We start from the raw sequence: 17904 nt of genomic DNA, 5'->3' as shown, positions 1-17904 counted from the left end.
TAAAAACTATCTCCGCAAGCATGCATGCTTGGAGAGACTTAGTTTCCAGCCCTTAGTTTTGAGGTTGATTGTTTACACATCACTTGCCACGGCTAGTGATTTGAAGTATAACTCCATTGTCTTGCGGCTCACTGGCAAGGACCCATTGTCAGCTTGTGTGCATTGGACTCTCTCTTCATACTCAGTGCTCTTATTCGCAGAAGCCCGCCGTAGCAGAGCCATGGGGTCGCTGAAGTACGACCCACGCTTCGGGCTAGACTCCCACCACAGCTGGATGGTGGCTGGGTTCTGCAGCTGGTTCCTGTTCATGGGCTGCATCGCCCAGCGTGTTTTCGGCGTCGTCTACGTCGGCATCTTGGAGGAATTTGGCGTCACCAGGCAGGAGGCCTCGTGGCCCATGAACATCATAGACCTCCTCGCTAGTCTCTCAAGTGAGCTCACAACACTAACATTCTTTTCACCAATCTGGTACTTACCAAAGAGAAAATGTGTAAAATAGCATTTGAAGTTTTTTGTTGTTGTTGCTCACGCCCTTTGAAACGGCGTGAGTGTTCACGCAGACCATTGCTTTTAGACCTGCACGGACAGATACCAATTGTACAGGAGTCTCAACAGCAGGAGGTACGGCATAGAACCAACACGACGCAAGGCCATTTGCTCCTGCTCGTCACGACCATTGTCATCTGTTGTCAGCTTATTAAGGTGCAACGGTGGGGGGAGGAGTAGGCAAATAATATTGCAAGTGTTGTCTTCTTGGTTTCTAAGTGCGCTATAACAAAGCCTCCTCAGGCTATAGCTGGCGACTTACGCATCACCAGTTAGTTCGCTTAAGCATGCATGATCTCAAACCGCGAATCATTTCAAACTTCGAACTTATTCGAACGCCGTTAATTTGTTTGCACGTCATAGCCACGACCCCTTTCACTTGACTCTTCTGCGTTTGGACAAGACATACCTATATGACATATTTTAATTCATAACACACTTTTGAAATACTCCCATTTGGTTCAGACGTTTCTCATCCTTTTTGCATGCCTGTGACCATACCATTTAGGGTGTATAGCTGGCAGGCCACCACGGGTGTCTGTTCATGTAATCCCAAGTCAAATATTTTAGCCTTTATCTATCAAATACTCATCTCCAATGAATTTTTATCAAGTATGCTTGACAAAACAATTGAATTTGGAGATGCCAATGTGCCAACGAGCTCCCGGACTTGACACAGTCTGAATACGTAGAAATTGTGAGACGTGATAGAGCATAGTTACCATTTTCTGTAAGAAAGTATGCATACTTAATCAAGAGCGGTCTTTAGTGCAACCGAATAGCGTTTCTCCCAATTTTCTGAGCTGACGCCTCGTAAGCATGTGTTTCGACAGAAACAAGCAACGCAAGTATTCCTTTTCATGCCACAGTTTCTGATATAGGCATGAAGTATCGTCGCATTTCAGGATATCTACATGTATACATGTAGATTGCCACGCTTAATACGAGAAAAGCCGACAGTCTTTGAAACAATTGAAAACGTAGGGAAATATTTCTGTCATCGGATTTTCTTTTTTACTGAGGGAAAGGTGCCGAGTAGTTTTGGACACGAGGAAACTTTATAAAGCAGAAGAAACGACAATGCGCACCCAGTTGGGTGCCGGACCCATGACCTCCACTTGTCTGTTATATTCTCTACCAATTCTGCTACAGCAGCCAGATCAGGCTACTTCAGGGGATGGCAAAATACGAAGTGGGTCACACTGAAACAGAAGTGGTACGTAAATTCTAAACATAAAGAGTAGACAGGGAGTAAACTGTCGTCTAGCGCACACCCTTGTACAAAATGGAGCGCGCTAGGGGACAGCTTACTGCCTTTATACTCACATATAGGCGAATTAGAGTTTACAGTGTACAGCTGTCGTTGCCCCTCCTTAGAACTGGAGTAGGACTGAAGCTCGGATAAATTTTACTTCTTATTGATCGCTCACTTTTTTGCTTGCGCGTATACCCTGTAACTCTCCGAAGCTGCACATTTAGACCATGCATGCATCTCTATACTGTATGCGTTGATACAGTGCATTTGCTTTGTTCCCATTGGTGCAGATCCTGTGTTCGGGTACCTTTGCTCTCGATACTCCTGCCGTGCGGTACTTCTATGGTGCGGTCTGGCTGGCCCACTCGGCGTCATCCTGTGTTACTTTGCTCCCAACGTCATCTTCATAGCTGTCTTCTACGGGATGTTAAATGGTACGTGCTCACACACAAAGAAACTACCCACTGCCGCCTTCGTCATTTCTTACGACTCTCATAAGTGATGCTCATCCGCCACTGGATTTTGGCTCCATTCAGCCACAGACAAGAGCGAAATGCGATGTCAATAGCGTTTTGTCTTTTGTCATTCATGATAAAATCAGTACTCTCCGTGAATTTCAGAAATGAGTTGTGAATGAGATAGAAGGAAAAATGGGAACAGATGAGCGCCTTAAAGCGCACTATTCATGTTTTTATTTACTTTTACTGAAATTCACGCGTTCAAAAGAGAAAACCTGTTCCCCTGATGAGGCATGAAACCGTTTTCGAGGTACCCCTGCTAATGATAGGAAACCTGTGGCATGATCTGCTTTCGAATCTAAAATGTTTAGCCCGGGAACAAAAGTACAGGGGCTTTTTTCTGGACGCTTAATATGCGGGCGAAATTAAGTGCACTTTCTCTCTTGTCTACAGAAGTAAGCGGAGCAGTTACGGTCCAGTTATTGGGATAATGTGTAATTATTACATTTGCGATTACGTTGCTTTCTTCTGCTTCTGCTGTTGACTAGCATAGTTTGAAAAGTATTTTACTGGTTCCGCGTGTAACTTTACAAGGGCACCTCCTCTGCAAGATGATACATTGAGAAAACACTGCGGACAAACTGAGTTTCTTTATCTATATATTACTGCGTTATAATTCCCATTTCAAAGGCTTCGCTGCTTGGGCAAACAGGGGCGTGTTAGAGATACAAACGGAGACGTTATGCACGCATTAAATACAATCAGTTGCTAGCCAGTGCCCGTGTGTGTCAACTCCTTTTTCTTCTCGTCTCTTTGCTCTGGTTTTGTCTAAGAAGACAGAAAACAGTGGTCAGCTGCAAATTAGTGGCAACACATAGCCGTTGCTGCGTTACAGCTCGACTGCTCAAGTGCGCAGCTGGCCCGCACTGTGTTTAAGGGAGCCGGTTCGTGATATTGCCTTAACTGGTAGGTAGGTGGCCGATTCTCCGGCCTGATTGCAAAGCCCAACGAGGCCGTGTTTATGCCTCCCGGTGAAAACCATTGCGTTTCCCAGCCAGCGGCCGAGGCGTGAGAAATGTCTTGGTGATCGAGTCCCAGATCCCCGTCACTGGAGCTAAGCAGAGTTATTGCAATCGCCTGCGAATTAAGGGCGTGTATCGATTCGGCCAGCAGTGCGATTCCGATACTCCTGGTGCCGAAATCACTGTACTTTCCTCATCCACTTCAGTCCTTTGCAATACCAGTGTTTAGAGTGATGCTGCACGACCGAACACAGAATGCACGCTGGACTGCGAACGCGTCTACAATCATTAGGTCCCGGCAAAATACATTAGCGCAAGATAAGATCACTCAATTTTTTTATTTAAAAGAGAGTGAGACAGAGAAGCGCTTAAAAGGGGAACTGCACTAAATTCGCACCTAATGTTTATTTAAATTATTATGCTATGTTATTACAATGCGTTTCCGGTTGGAGTAAGTATCAAAGTCATGCCAACAGTCAAACGAACTGCAATTAAAGGCTAAAAATGGTAAGAAAAGCAAAATAGCGCCTACCTGTGCTTTTGTATACCGGTTGGTGTACCTGTGAAAAAACATTCTTATATGCTTGTTTTTCTGTAAACCTTGGCTGCGAGTTCAGCGCTGTTTGTTTACAAGTGTTTCTCCAAACACTGCCCAAGGGAACTTGCCAGCTACGTAGCGCATTGGCAACGTTTATCACCATGCCTGTGATACGAAAACACGTACCGAAAAGAAGGTGATCAGAGAATAGGGAAAGGGAATAATTTTTCTGATCACAATGGAGACAAGTTTCGCAGCATGAATAAAACGCACACAGAAGACAAGGAACAAACAAGACAGGACTGTGCTGCACTTCCAACTGATTTTATTTGAAAAAGCTCGACGTTTAAATACATTCAGTTATCATGAGGTGAAACCTAATCACAATCATGCAAAAAAGCCATTTCATTCTCCAGCAATGACAGTGAAGGCGTGCTGACGCAATTGTCACCGGCTTTCCTAATAAAAAAAGGCTTCGATAATTTCACGCTGAAGCTTGTCCTTGGCGTGACCCAGAAACTGCGCCTTCTTAAACAAAGGTTTGCATTTGCACGACCGGCAGTGTACGGCAAGATGGCCGCTGATACCATTTTTTGCAAGATTGAAATGTTCTAGCGCTCTTTCATTAAAACAAAGCCCTGTTTGGCCAATGTACACTTTTTTACATTGGCCAAACAGGGCTTTGTTTTAATGAAAGAGCGCTAGAACATTTCAATCTTGCAAAAAATGGTATCAGCGGCCATCTTGCCGTACACTGCCGGTCGTGCAAATGCAAACCTTTGTTTAAGAAGGCGCAGTTTCTGGGTCACGCCAAGGACAAGCTTCAGCGTGAAATTATCGAAGCCTTTTTTTATTAGGAAAGCCGGTGACAATTGCGTCAGCACGCCTTCACTGTCATTGCTGGAGAATGAAATGGCTTTTTTGCATGATTGTGATTAGGTTTCACCTCATGATAACTGAATGTATTTAAACGTTGAGCTTTTTTAAATAAAATTAGTTGGAAGTGCATCACAGTCCTGTCTTGTTTGTTCCTTGTCTTCTGTGTGCGTTTTATTCATGCTGCGAAACTTGTCTCCATTATGAACTGCAACCAACTAGCCCAAACCACCGTGTTACTTCAATTTTTCTGAGCTAGCGAATGAGCTGGGTTCTGTGCATTGTAGCTGCGAGTATGCGTTTGCAGGTTAAAGCCATCCGTGCGTTGTTGCAGTTCTCAACGTACACTGCTTGTTTAGCTTCAAGAGTGCACTGTTACCTTTGCAGGCATCAGCATTTCCGGCACCCTCACGGCGATCACGGTTGTTCTGGCGCAACACTTCGAGAAGCGGCGGGCCACTGCTTACAGCGTCGTGTTCACGGTGTCCGCGTTCAACACTTTTATGTTTCCCCCGCTGGTGGAGCTGCTGCTGTCCACCTACGGCCTGTACGGCACATTTCTCGTGCTTGGCGCCATCTGTCTGCACACTTTTCCACCAGGCATCGCCATCACCAGCCCTGAGTGGATGAAGCCCTCACTGAACGGCAAGAAACATAAAGCTGCGGACGCAGGCAACAAATGTTTGCCGCCCGAAGAAACTGAACTTGTTGCTCAACGCATAGAAGACCATGAAGAGAATGCGACCTGTGTGAAAAGCCGACAAACCATCAACCTCGACCCTTCAAAAGAAGCCTCAGTGGTTTTAACTGCTTCGAACGAGGAGGAATGCCGTGCCCCTTCTCAGGCTACGGACCGAGACAATCTGAGGAACTTTGTCACAGTTCGTTTCTGGGTGGACTCATTGTCCTTCAGCGTTATGTATTTGGCCTTGTCACTTTTCCTGACTCTTGCCGTGGACATGGCAAAAGACAAAGGCGTTTCGACGATGGACGCGGTGTTCATATTCCACGCCTTTAGTGCCGGCGACGTCATCTTCCGAGGTGTCTCTGGCGTTCTACTCGACTCCAAGTTTCTCAGCTCTGATGGCGTCATGCTACTCGGCTTCATCCTCCAAGGAGTCGGAATAGAGATCCTCGCGTTCACCGCCAGTTTCCCGCTGCTCATCGTCGGCTCACTCGTATTCGGCTGTGGCAACGGACTGCGGATGCCCATAGCTGGTGTGGTCCTCATCGGCGACTTCGGGCTGAAGGCGTTGCCCATCGTGTTCGGCGGGTTTGCACTCGTCTGCGGTTTGAACGTCTGGACACGAGCGCCGCTCATAGGTGAGATGGGTTTATTTTCTCTCAAGGCCAATGCATGACTGGCAAAAGATGGTTACAGTGAAATAAGAGTAAGAATTAAGGTGAAACCTTCTCTAGATTAACTTGTACTAGTCAAATATGAAGCCTCTATTTATGAAGTCATGAGCGATTTCTTGCAGTCGCCTATAGACACGTTATTAACAGATTTAACGACTACGTTTGATGAGGTTCCTCACTAGTGCTCATTGCCAAACTTACAAGCATGAACATAAAAACAACGGCTATTACATGGATACGTAATTTCCTAACAAACGGCACCCAATCGGCCTTCGTTAACGTCAGTCACGTCCACCTGCCCACGTGAAATTTGGAACGCCACAGAGCTCTGCAGTTGGGCTTATATTGCTTTTAGTTTATATCAATGATATAACTACTAATCTATGTTATATTTGCATGCTCTACTTGCAGATGGACTATTTGCAGATGACTGTGTGATATGTAGACATATTAGTAACCCTGCGAATTTTAATTATTTATAGACAGATCTGATCAATCTTAGTAATTGGCGCAGACAGTGATTAACGTGTCCAAAACGAAGGCCATCACGTTTACTTCAATTAAACCGATGCTCGATAGTTATGCATTAAATGCCACCCAGGTGGATTTAGTATCTAGCATAAAATATTTAGGTTTTCGTTTATCATCCAACCTGTCATGGAACCTTCACTTAGGCACGATGTTGAGCAATGCATCGAAAGCGCTTGGCTTCATTATGTCCAACTTGCATTCGGCCGACACATCTACAAAACTTACAGCCCACAGTGTATTTGTTCGCTCAAAAGTCAAATGCGCATCTCTCGTAATTGTTCCACATAAAGCTGACCTAATAAATAAATTTAAATCACTTCAAAACAAACATGGCCGCTTCATCTCAAAGAACGGCTCACGAACATGAACGTATATGGAATAAACAGGTCTCTTAACACTTCTCGAGAATCGCATGGGCGCTTCAATTCTTGTCCTCCTTTCACAAGCGTTACCATGGTCATTAATCCTTTTCTGCTGGGTACATAGCACCAGTCCATCAATTATTTCGGTGACTGGATCACGAAGTACAACGCATTTTCGCCAGTACAAGTCTTTTCTTCCACTCAGCGCTTATTCTCGTCTTCATTCACTGGAATCAAGTCCAATAAAATGTGGTGTCATCACTCGCCACGTCACATTAGTCAATGGTCTAAATCGCTTCCTGGGAATATGAACGTCGTAGGAGCAGACCATCCCTGTCTGCAATGGCGTGTTTATTTTGTGTGCGAGTTATCGAAAATTTCGCGTGTTTTGTGTTTGCTCTGTGTATCTAAATCTCTAGTTTATTCCCCTTCCCCTTCCTTTATTTAATTCCTTCTCAGGCCTTTAAGGTAATTTATTAAAAATAAATATGCAGGAATCATTATTGCGTGCAACACTGGCGCAGCTGAGAGTAGAGGGTACGTGTTTCTAAGGTTAGTATTATTAGCCTAGAGCTGAGAACGTTTAACGAAAAAAATGTGGAATGCAGGTTGCAAGTTTATGGGGAAGTTTTGCAGATTAAGTTCCTACAACTTTGACTTGCTGTAGTATACGATGACAGGTGTTGAAATCCTAGAAACACGCAGTTGACAAAAGTTTAGTTTCTGTGTGAACAATACTGCTTTTCTCATGACCTTGATTCGCGAAAGTATTCTACCAACTCGCGCTTAAACAGCCGCGAAATAAGTATAATCTGCACAGATGTGCGGCCAGGAGGGGCAAAGTTTCACGGAGCCATTAACCAAAACCATTCTCTGTTCCATCTTGCATCACCTTCAGGCTACTTCAGGGACCAGCGAGGGACTTACGACGGTGTTCTTCACGTTTTGGGAGTGTGCTCCTTCGCCTGCGTCGCTGTCTGGGCGGTGCGAATCTGCTTGAAGCGTTGGCGGACGACACGGCTGCCTGCAACTTCAGCCAAATAAAGACTAAGTGCGAGTGGACAGTTACTCACTGCCGGCAAAAACAGATGTGCCTGAGTGACAAACAAATGGAGTTTCCTTGGTGCTGTGCCTTGAAGTTTCAGCGAATGAACTCCTCCGTCGGATGCCAGGGTTGACGAAGAACACGTCTTGGTCGTCTTTGACTGGAAGGATTCATCAGAAGTGTGATTTCCTCCCGGTTATAGTGCGCGTGCTAAGTTGGCAGCAGTGCTGCTAGTGGTGGTGATGGTGATGTTAAGGTGCGGGAAGAAATGCCATTACATTAATTATGCCGCGCCAATAGCTCCACCTCCATAGTACGAAAAGAAATGTACCTTCTACCACTGGCCCGGAAGGCTTCCGTCCTCTTAAAGCCTCAGCAGTGCGTATGTTATAATGCAGGTTTCTCGATTCGTGAGTCGTCAGGGAACAACACAATGCGAAAGGTTTGAGCTTGGCGCATTATGGCCTGAGTTGCCCATGTGCCATAAAGTCCAACACAACACAACACACAATCCGAAAGGCGATGCCCAGTGGCACGTGGCACCTGCAAAGGCTGTGCCGCAGTGTTTCTCGCGCTCGGCATGAAAACAGAGGTAAACTAGCCAAGAGCCAGTGTGGACATGACTCATATCGGCATATAGATAGAAGTGGTGTGGCACAGTAGGTTCTATGTAGCTATTCTGCTTGCCTTCAAGGCAGTGGCGGTGCGCAGGAAAGGAAAATAAAGTGGCCTCCTTTCGTTATGGACCACGTATATAGTAACACACTGGCAAATGTGGCCGAAGTGACGTGCCACAACCTGCTTTGTAAAAGGTAAGCAGCGAAGTTGTGCGCGTATGTGATATCACATCAGATTTCAACCACCTACATGAAGTAACGTCTTGAGAAATTTCTCATCTAACGGGTATCCTACACTATGGCTTGAGGTGTACATCTTCGGCTATGCCTAGCTAGGCAGATCCGGGTTTTATTTCTGCCCTACCTTGCTGCAAATATTGTAAACCATGTACATAAACTTCAGTTAATCTCTTTGTTTCCTGATAAAATGATGTCGCTATCAAGAGTACCTCTTCAAATCTCATCACCGCAGAAGAAAATATACAGTGATAAAGTCTACTCGGGGTCTATTGTCAGGTGCATGAAAGGGCCGTCGAAGTAAAGCAGTATGCGAATTTCATGAAGGTTAATTGTGAGCATTTAGAGGGCGTGTATATGCGCAACACAGTTCAGTATACAGCTCATTAGACAGGACATGAGGCACAGTAAAATTGTTAGGCAAACGACGTCAACCTTACTGTCCTGTTCATTGTGTTTTCAGAAAAAAAGGCAGTTTTTAGGCAGAGCAGGTCACACGAGTTCTCATTTTTGAAATTAGGCATGCCACTTGCAATCTAACGGTTTCTCTTGTTTTTGTTCGGAATGGTATTGCTTCCTGAAATCCGTGCATGCATGAAATTGGCAGGTAATAAAATATATTTTTGATTTTAGTGCTCGTGATGCGTGTTTCCGCGTTCTTTTTCATTTCTTGAGGTGACAACGTAAGGACTGCTGCCCCGAAAACTGCCTGCTATAAAGCTCCAACATAGTTCACCAATATTTGACAAACTTCGAAATACTGGGAATGTTTGGTCGCGTTCAGAGAAAGGATGTTTATTTTGTGGTCGTGACAGGCACATGTCAAAAACGAAACGATGCGAATCCGTGCGTCGTTCCATGTAGCAGAATAGACTGCAACGCCGCGTCGTCGTTAGTATAATTATGACCGTAGATGCGGCGGTGATGTGTCGTCATGTGCGCGGGGCTAATTAATGGCTACTGCTTGTCTCGTTATCAAAGGGAAAACCGTCAGGTATCAATAATCAAGGAGATTCTGAGCTCCCAAGAAGGGGTAACATTGCGCTGAGGAAAAATCAGTAGGGAACCACGTTAGTTTAGCCACAACAGCCAGAGGCGAAACATGGAGACGTACCTTTGCTGGTGGTTCATCCAAACAACTCCCCTACTGCAGCAGAAAAGGAGTAAGGTGAGGGATGAAAGTGCGGAGGTATGTGTGAGGCAAGTCCCGTTCCTCTCCAACAGATCGCGTTTGGGGCACAAAGGCTTGTAGCAGCTGCCAATTGAAATCCAGACAATATTGCGTAGTAATGCGTAACACAGGCTAAAACTAAGCCAGATTCCCCGCCAGTAGGAAAGCGCTTAATAAAACTTAGTCAAAGCCTTATTGGCGAATGCGACGCTAACGGAATGTGTCATGTTTTATCGCCCGAGGGCGAGTGGTGCACGCAGGTCGCAGTCCAAGCAGGTTCCGGTCGCACTCGTCGAGGTTAAAACAATCTGCCGGCTCCCAAGAGGCGCGACCGCTCAACTCAGCTCAGTGGCGACCTTGTCTGGCAGTGCGCCATATACAGCCGCCTCCACTGCGCGGCGCCGTGGAATTCGCGGCGAATGAGCTCCGATGATCTGGCGTGCCTTCTGCTGGCAGAGCTCATGCACGGGTCGCAGTATCCTCGCTCCTCAATTTCATTTCCATTGACACGCCTTCGTTCGTGTGGCAACAATTCCGCCGGCCCCCCTCCCGCCGAAGGTTGATTCCGGAGGCTGGTGGACGCACGCAGTAACTTGTATATGTACGGTCGGGGAAAACGGCGCCAAGCGGTGGCGGAGGAACGGATGCTTTTGTTTCCTTCTCTTGCGGTCTCTCCATTCATCTATTTGCCAACATTTCCTCGTTACTCATTGAAGCATTTAGGCTTTGGCGCTGACAAGCATTCTTGCTCGCTGAAAAAAAAAAAAAACCCCTTCTTCCGGCACCTTTCGTAATAATCTAACGGGAGCTTTTAGCAGTTTTATGCGCGCAGTTTTAGGCGTGGTTTTGTCGCAGGCTCTTCGCACTGAACAAGAGCTGCACCGCAGGTTAGCTCGGCAGCATCCGTGCAAGGGCGTACTTTTCCACTGTTCTCCTCTTAACCTGATGACGAAATCCTGCTCGTAGAAGCGGCGTAAAGCCGACGTGGCGGCGAGGGAGTCTTGCCCCTTGCTTTGCCTTCCACGTCTTGATACCCTTCGCACGCGTCGTTGCCTCCCTCAGCGACTAACCTCCCTCCACAGCACACTTGTCTTATTTGATTTCTCTACCACTCAGTGAGCCTGCCGGTACAACTCGTGACTGGCTACACTGCCCCTGCCGCTCGGCCAGAGCAGTCGCCTCGTGCCTGCCGTGCGTTTCGTCCGTTTCAGCTTCTCGTCTGCCAGTGTGCGCATCGACGACGTGGAACATATCTGATGCATGGCTTCGGCTGCTATCCGCAAGATGTGTTTTGACTTCATTTCCGGCCGCATCCCTCCTTTCCCAGCATTCGACCAACGCGCCATCTCTCTCCGGCGGTGCTGCTTGACGCGTTCCTTACTTTTTCCGAGCGTGCGCCCTCTCCCCCGGTTGGCGGCCGCGGCGGTGGCCTTGGCCGACGGTAGCCCCTCAGCTGCCGCCCGCTGAGCAGCAGCGCCGGAGCGGGCGCGTATCAATAAACTCGCCGTGCCAAGCGGCGCCGAAGGCAACGCGAAGTGGTTAGAGGAAGGGCGCGCCTGTGGCTGGCCCGCTCTCGCGTTTCGTCGCCGGCGCTACGGGTTCCTGGGAGCTCTCCCGCCGACGTGGGAAACGCGCACATCGCCTCCACGGCCGGAGCTGTGCGCCCCCGAGGGTGCGCTGGTGGGCGGAGATGCGTCGCTTCCTTTCGCAGCAGCTGCAGACGGCATGACGCTGATGGGTGAGCGGAAATCGTCGACCATGACAGTTTGTACGTGATTTCGTCAGCCAGGACACTCTGCCACTGTAATCTTGCGTCACCAAAAGATGGCTAAGATTATCGTACAGCGTTCCGCCTGCCCGTCTTGTTTTCAAGTGCATGGAATAGATGGCAACGTCGCTGCTCCCAAGTTGCGGCTTGCGTTCGTTATCGCTATATGCGCGCTTCAAACGTCGATCCAGGCAAAATCGTTCGCAAATATGACAACATTGAGAGAAACTGGTTTTTTAAGCGCAGAAAGGCAGCGAAGGGGAAAAAAAACGACCCTGACAGGATTGAGGGCTCTGTCCTGGCAAGTTCGTTTCTTTTTTTCTGTGCTGTATTTCTGCGCTTAAAAAAAATACAGATTCCAGTAACGCACCAATTAGCATGCAAAAACGTCCTCGCGAACTTTGAGAGACCTGCTCTGTCACGAAGATTTTTTTCTTTCACGCCAGCGAGCGCGAAAGTTTTCACTCATAGATATCAGTGGAATGTGCGCATTCTTCCTCAGACACTTCGCGCATGAACATCGCCGGCGGATGACGTGAGCTGCTGGCCGAAATGATAACATGCTTCTCGTACGCGTCGACAGCGAACGCCGCCGACCGGTTACATGTCTCTAGTCGCTTTCACTTGCAAAACAGGGGCTGCACTTTGTAAGGTTTAATTTTCTTATGTTAATTTTCTCCTTTTTCATTGGTCGCGGATTCCCGATTACGTAGGTCTTTGGGGGCCAGCACCGATGACAATGGACCAAAGAGGAAAAGGAAACACGCGTTTAAACATGCAGTCCTAGAGCCCACTTGGAACTTCTGCAGGTATAGGCGACTGAATGTTGTAATTTGGCACCCATACGAAGAATGTACATACCTAGCGGGTGCAATCATTGCCATTTGCGTCAACCACGTAATCTATGCCCCTGCCTCTGCCAGGTTCTGTGTGGCTGCACCTCTCCATTGGCTGCATCCAGAAAATCTAGAGCCGTATTCTGTAGGATCCATTTCCTGTTCATTCCATTTGGTCCTCTGCCATTAATAACTGCTCTGATTGCAGTGGGGAGTCGGAGCAGTTGGCACGCTGATTGAGACAGAAATAAACCCATGATGCCACCTGCTTGTTTGGTTTGGCTTCGGCTTGACATCTCAAAGTGACTGAAGGTATGAGGGACACTGTAGTGAAGGGCTCCGGAAATTTCGACCACTTGGGATTCTTTAACGTGCACTGACATCGCACAGTACACGGGCCTCTGGAATGTCGCCTTCATTGAAATGCGACCCCCGCGGCTGGGGTCGAACCCGCGTCCTGAGCCACCTGCTTGTATAAGCGCGCCTCGAGCCCTTGTCGCACTGGCCTACAGGCGTCGACGCCCACGAATGACGCAGCACGGCAACGCATTCGACATGGGTGCCGAGCTTTTTCGCCGTTAGTCTAGTCTGGGCAGACACCGGTCGTCATCTGTGTAATGAATTGGCCCAGCGTGATCCGTCTCATTCAGCCCGACCGGATAAGCCGGCAGGATTCTGGCTAGCGGCGGCACCACGATGAGACAGGCTGTCTTTGATTTGCCTTTTGCTTTCCTGCCTGCTGTTCTTTTCTTCGCATTGACGTCACGAGCCAATGAAAACGAAAATGAAACGAATCGTTACATAATACCCTGTATACCTGTATACCCGAAACTATCAAGCCTTTCTATTGTTCACATCTAGTAACTTTTATGCCCCTAGATGCGTTGCTCGAGCCCATATGTCGTTGTATTCATTTACACTTCCTTGTAGTACAAAGCAGTATATTTCGTTTTGAGGGCTGCGCTTAAACGGAAGGTGCATTTGCTCACATCATCTACATGACGCAATTGTTAGCTTACCTTGTGGAAGCGCGACTAAGAACATTTCTAATACTGGATTACTGCGGAGTTAAATCTATATTCCATGCCACCGCGGTGGCTCAATGCTTACGGCCCTCGGCTGCTGACCTGAAGGACGCGGGTTCGAACCCGGCCGCGATAGTTCAATTTCGATCGAGGCGAAATTCTAGAGGCCCATGTACTGTGCGATATTAGTGCACGTTAAATAACCCCAGGTGGTCGAAGTTTCTGTAGCCCTTCACTACGGCGTGCATCATAGCGTGAGTCGCTTTGGGACGTTAAACAACCATAAACCAAACCGTGAGGCAATATTTCGCTGTTTATTTTTTTTCCACAACTGTCTCGGCGATCAGCAACAACCTGCGTACATGGCAATGCTACTCTTTCAGTATTGTGCGAAATATCTGAAGCGTCTATTCTGTGTTCATTATTTGTTCTCTACTTCTCATTCGTGCTTCAACACGTCGCCATAATAGTGTGTGCTGAGAAGTCAGGACAAAACTTTTCGTTTGCGAAGTCTGAAACAACCGTCACGTATCTCCTGAGGTCGTGGCAATAATTCTTACAAAAGAAACTGGCCAGCTTCAGCGTTTCGAAAACAGCTATACCTTTTTTTTTATGACGTCGGCCGCTAATTAACTTCGGCAGCCGCTGCGGCGGTTGTACGACGTCGCCCTGAACTCTTCATCCCTTCACGCTTGCAGACTGCAACCGTGAAGTTCTCGTCACTCGCTTCAAGGAATCTGGCGTCATCTTTTCGTGCCGTTGGACTGCGTCTCCCTGGGAGGGCTCGGCGGGTTAGGCGCCCGCCCTGAGTCTTCGTACTCCACTCTGCCAGGTCGGTTGTGCCGATTTGAGTCTTCGCCGCCGTGACAGTTGTTTGCCGTGCTTCGCTCTGTCCCTTACTTTGCTTGCGTGTGCTTTTGATCTGCTGTCTTAACGTTCGCCACGCAACGCTCTCGATATTCCTTCCGTGATCATCTCGCACCGACCTCTAAGAAGTGCGTCGAATGTGAGTATTCTTACATTCCCGCTAATCGCTGTGCACGAGCTTACTGATGAACTTAATGCAGAACTCAAGTTCAAGTTCGCTCAATATTGCATATATTAATCGTGAATACAATAATAGTGAAGGAGGTCTCATTGTACACCCTATAAAAAGTGAGGTAAAATCGCAAACAATGGGAAACGGTGTATCAGTAATTAGTATAAAAATACAACCTACCAAAAAAGAAATCAGCAGCAGCAATAAAACGTGTCAACGAAAATGAACAAACATACAAACGCATTGTCAATTTAGGCCCATAATACGCATAAAATAAAATTTCTAACATGGATTATTGCCGTTTAAACATGTCAACTGTGTAGCAAGTCGATTAACTATGCTATAATGCGAGGGTGGAATGAGTGAACAATAAATGATGCATTAATTTCACATGGTAAAGTATTCCAATAGGACACGCCAGCAAAGGTGGTAGTAAAGAGGCAGGTCAAAAGACATTGCAGTGGTTAAATTCATACGTATTGCTCTTTGCATTTCAAGGAGGTTTGATGCGCTAGCCGACGGGCTAGCGAATGTTCTTATTTATGTTTACACATTATTGAGTTGTTTTCATAAACGAACGGAGTTTGAAGAGCTTGGGGACTGGCTGAAATGCATTAAACGCCTTAGATTCAGCCACCCACATTGATATCCTGAAGTTTGCCATATTTCTCTGGGCAAAGCAGGCAAAACTACACAGGGACTTGAAACGGTTGACAAAAGAAATGTACAAAAATCATCAAAAATTCTAAACTCACAGGGCCTGCTTTTTCAGCTCTGGCATATAACTCGCCTATGAAGACAGCAAGGTTCTCAGTGGTTAGAATGACACGTCTCCTACCCCTGCAAAGATCTGGAGGTTCAAAGACGTCGTAACTCGACCACTGTACGGTTCAAGTGGAGACCCTGTGGCTTGGGAAATTTTGAATTCGACCTCAGCTCTCGGTCGAAACCTTCATCACAAGCTTTATTGAAGACATGGTTGACTTGTGCAAGCGCGTCAACCCTTCCATGTCCGACAGAGACAAAGTTACCCAGCCCCTCCACCAAGTGTAAAGGTATTTATTCGCAGTGCAGGTCGGTGGTCGTAGATCGAAGAGCGTCACGACGAGCACACTCCCACGCAGGAGTCACTCAGGATCCCCAACTGCACTTCGTCGACCTCTTCGTCCCGCGGCTTGAACTGCTGCCGGCCGTTCCCATTGCACACTCTGTACGTCATTAGCGCATAGAGGACGAAGGCAAGCATAGCACGACACTGAAAGGAAGACAGAACACTAAGTGAACAGTGTTCCCACACCTCTGTCCACATGGCTCATCTAACTGCCACACGTCGCTCAAGGACAATGGTCGGGTCTCTACGGCGCTGTCTTTCTGCATTGCCTTGAGAATTCTGATCATTCGACCGAGCTGCTGCATTTTTTTCCTTGAAGCGCGAAAGAGTATACTTTTTTTTTTCTGTTAGCAGCCACATGTAGACACTGAGAGAAGTAATCGCCCGGTTTTGTGTTCCCCTCGCTAGCTGTTCAGCGTCACTTGCTCTCTCGTTTTCTTTTCTATCAATGAGTCAATCTTGGCTGTGACGTCGATTTCCGGCTGAGTTGAACGAATTGGCTTCATTCGATCATGCGGCAGAATGCGCAATGTATCGTGCCATAGCATCCCCGCATGGCGGCGGCATACCTCAGCGCAGTGACGAACACTGCCGCCCATTGCCATAGTAAATGCCCGTAAAGTATCGAGCAAGCGCCCTTCTCATTTTGACAGAACCGCGTTCACTTCCAAGTAAATAAAAACGCAATTTAAACTGCGACATTATGATGTGTATTCAAAGCAATTGTAGCCAGTGCAATGTTGCCAAAAGTCTGAAGCTTTACATCAGGTCTTGAGCCGCGTATGATGATACCATACCATACCATACCATACCATACCATACCATACCATACCATACCATACCATACCATACCAGCGCTTGCGGTGACGTTGCTAGTAGCAATCAGTTTTATTAATATGACAACGAAGCCCGTTTGCATACTACTCCACACATACTTTCAGCGCTTACAGCAGTGCGAGTCGGGCTTCTTCCGTACGATCCGCTCGTATGGACTTGTTAAAGAAAAGGAACTGAACTCAAGACGGTTTCTGAGAGGTGTTGAAAGTGCGCGTTTATCGTACAGCAGGAACGAGACAAAACAATGCCCCAAGTGCAAGCTTAATGACTAAGCGCATGTTTATTGAAATGCTGTAGTTTCAAATTAAAAAAAAATGAATTGTCAAAGGCTTTACTTTCTTTGAAACGAAGAGGAAGCGTAATCTACTGTTGGACAGCAAGCCTCCGCGCAGCTCTTCTATTTAGCAAGTGCCTGTCCCATAAGTATTCCATCTGCCATCGAGCAGGTGCCTTTGGGCACCTGCTCGGACAAGTATTTTTCTTCTTGCGGTTGTCTTGTACTGCATTTTATCGCAGGGGCGAAGTGGGCACATAAAATCCATTAATGCTGCGAGTTCTGTTGAGGGCTACACGTGAATGTGATTTGCATCCATATAGAAAGCTAGCAATTGAAAACAGAAAAGATAAGGAGCATGATAGATTGATTTTAAAGATCAAGTCACACATGATGAGATGTAGAAGCAGGACAGGAAAGCTGCTCCTGTGGTCTAAGTTCCCGCTTAGCAAGTCTTGTACGCCTAATTTTCTTCGTAAGTAATGTACAAAATAACCACTTTGTCATCCGTTTCAGCCACTGACACCTTCTGTGGCACACATGAGATTACTCTAGCATGTTAGCCTTTTGCCCTATGGCACAAATTGGCCTTCAAATACAGGTTTCATGGTCGAGAAGACAGTGCTCAATACGGCCTTCTCGTAGATGTCGACCATATGCAATGTCGGCGATACCGAAAAACCGGGCAGTGCGAGCGGCCCGTTAAACCACTCGTCTCTGTCCCAAAACAGAAACCCAGGCGTAGCCGGGGCATTCAACTGAAATGCGGCGGTTACAGGAGTGTAATCGCCGTTTAAGTCACATACGAGCAAAGCATTAGTCATTCCTTCACAGTGATATCGTGTCTCTGGTTTTTGAATAAGGAACAACTTTTTCCTTTTCATGTCATTTCTCTCATGCAGTACTTCTACTAATGCACGACAGTCAAGAATTGCTTTAACGACATTTATTTTTTTCTGGAAGCGAAAGGCGCAGTATTATTTCCAGTTATCATGGC

The 17904-nt window shown here is 47.0% G+C and overlaps 2 protein-coding genes across 6 annotated transcripts in view; both read left to right on the top strand.

Annotated features, from left to right (window-relative positions):
• Window positions 1–202: 202 nt before the first annotated feature.
• On the top strand, window positions 203–8770 carry LOC144120594 (monocarboxylate transporter 9-like). The gene is made up of 4 exons (XM_077653166.1): window positions 203–431; window positions 2092–2235; window positions 5083–6018; window positions 7846–8770. The coding sequence occupies exons 1-4, from the start codon at window positions 221–223 to the stop codon at window positions 7989–7991; spliced, it is 1437 nt and encodes a 478-aa protein (XP_077509292.1). The 5' UTR covers window positions 203–220; the 3' UTR covers window positions 7992–8770.
• Window positions 8771–11123: 2353 nt separating this feature from the next.
• LOC144120592 (monocarboxylate transporter 3-like) overlaps window positions 11124–17904 on the top strand; it is a 33645-nt gene continuing 26864 nt past the window's right edge. The window contains exons 1-2 of one of the 5 annotated variants that reach the window (XM_077653163.1): window positions 11124–11755; window positions 14345–14478. The gene's annotated coding sequence lies outside the window, so the exon portion shown is untranslated. Of the gene's footprint in view, window positions 11756–14344; window positions 14479–14598; window positions 14653–17904 lie in introns of those variants that run through there. The other 4 variants (XM_077653161.1, XM_077653165.1, XM_077653162.1 and 1 more) reach the window with 4 other exon arrangements.

This window comes from Amblyomma americanum, chromosome 2 (assembly GCF_052857255.1).
Source record: "Amblyomma americanum isolate KBUSLIRL-KWMA chromosome 2, ASM5285725v1, whole genome shotgun sequence".
Taxonomy (NCBI): Eukaryota; Metazoa; Arthropoda; class Arachnida; order Ixodida; family Ixodidae; genus Amblyomma; species Amblyomma americanum.
The sequence above is the reverse complement of the archived record's forward strand: the minus strand, read 5'-3'. Positions and strand labels throughout refer to the sequence as shown.

Bases quoted from the DNA above. Each gene is read 5' to 3' on its own strand.
- LOC144120594 (XM_077653166.1), top strand. From the start codon at position 221: ATGGGGTCGCTGAAGTACGACCCACGCTTCGGGCTAGACTCCCACCAC. The intron at 2,236-5,082 runs GTACGTGCTCAC...TTACCTTTGCAG, and splicing joins CTTCTACGGGATGTTAAATG to GCATCAGCATTTCCGGCACC. The intron at 6,019-7,845 runs GTGAGATGGGTT...CATCACCTTCAG, and splicing joins GACACGAGCGCCGCTCATAG to GCTACTTCAGGGACCAGCGA.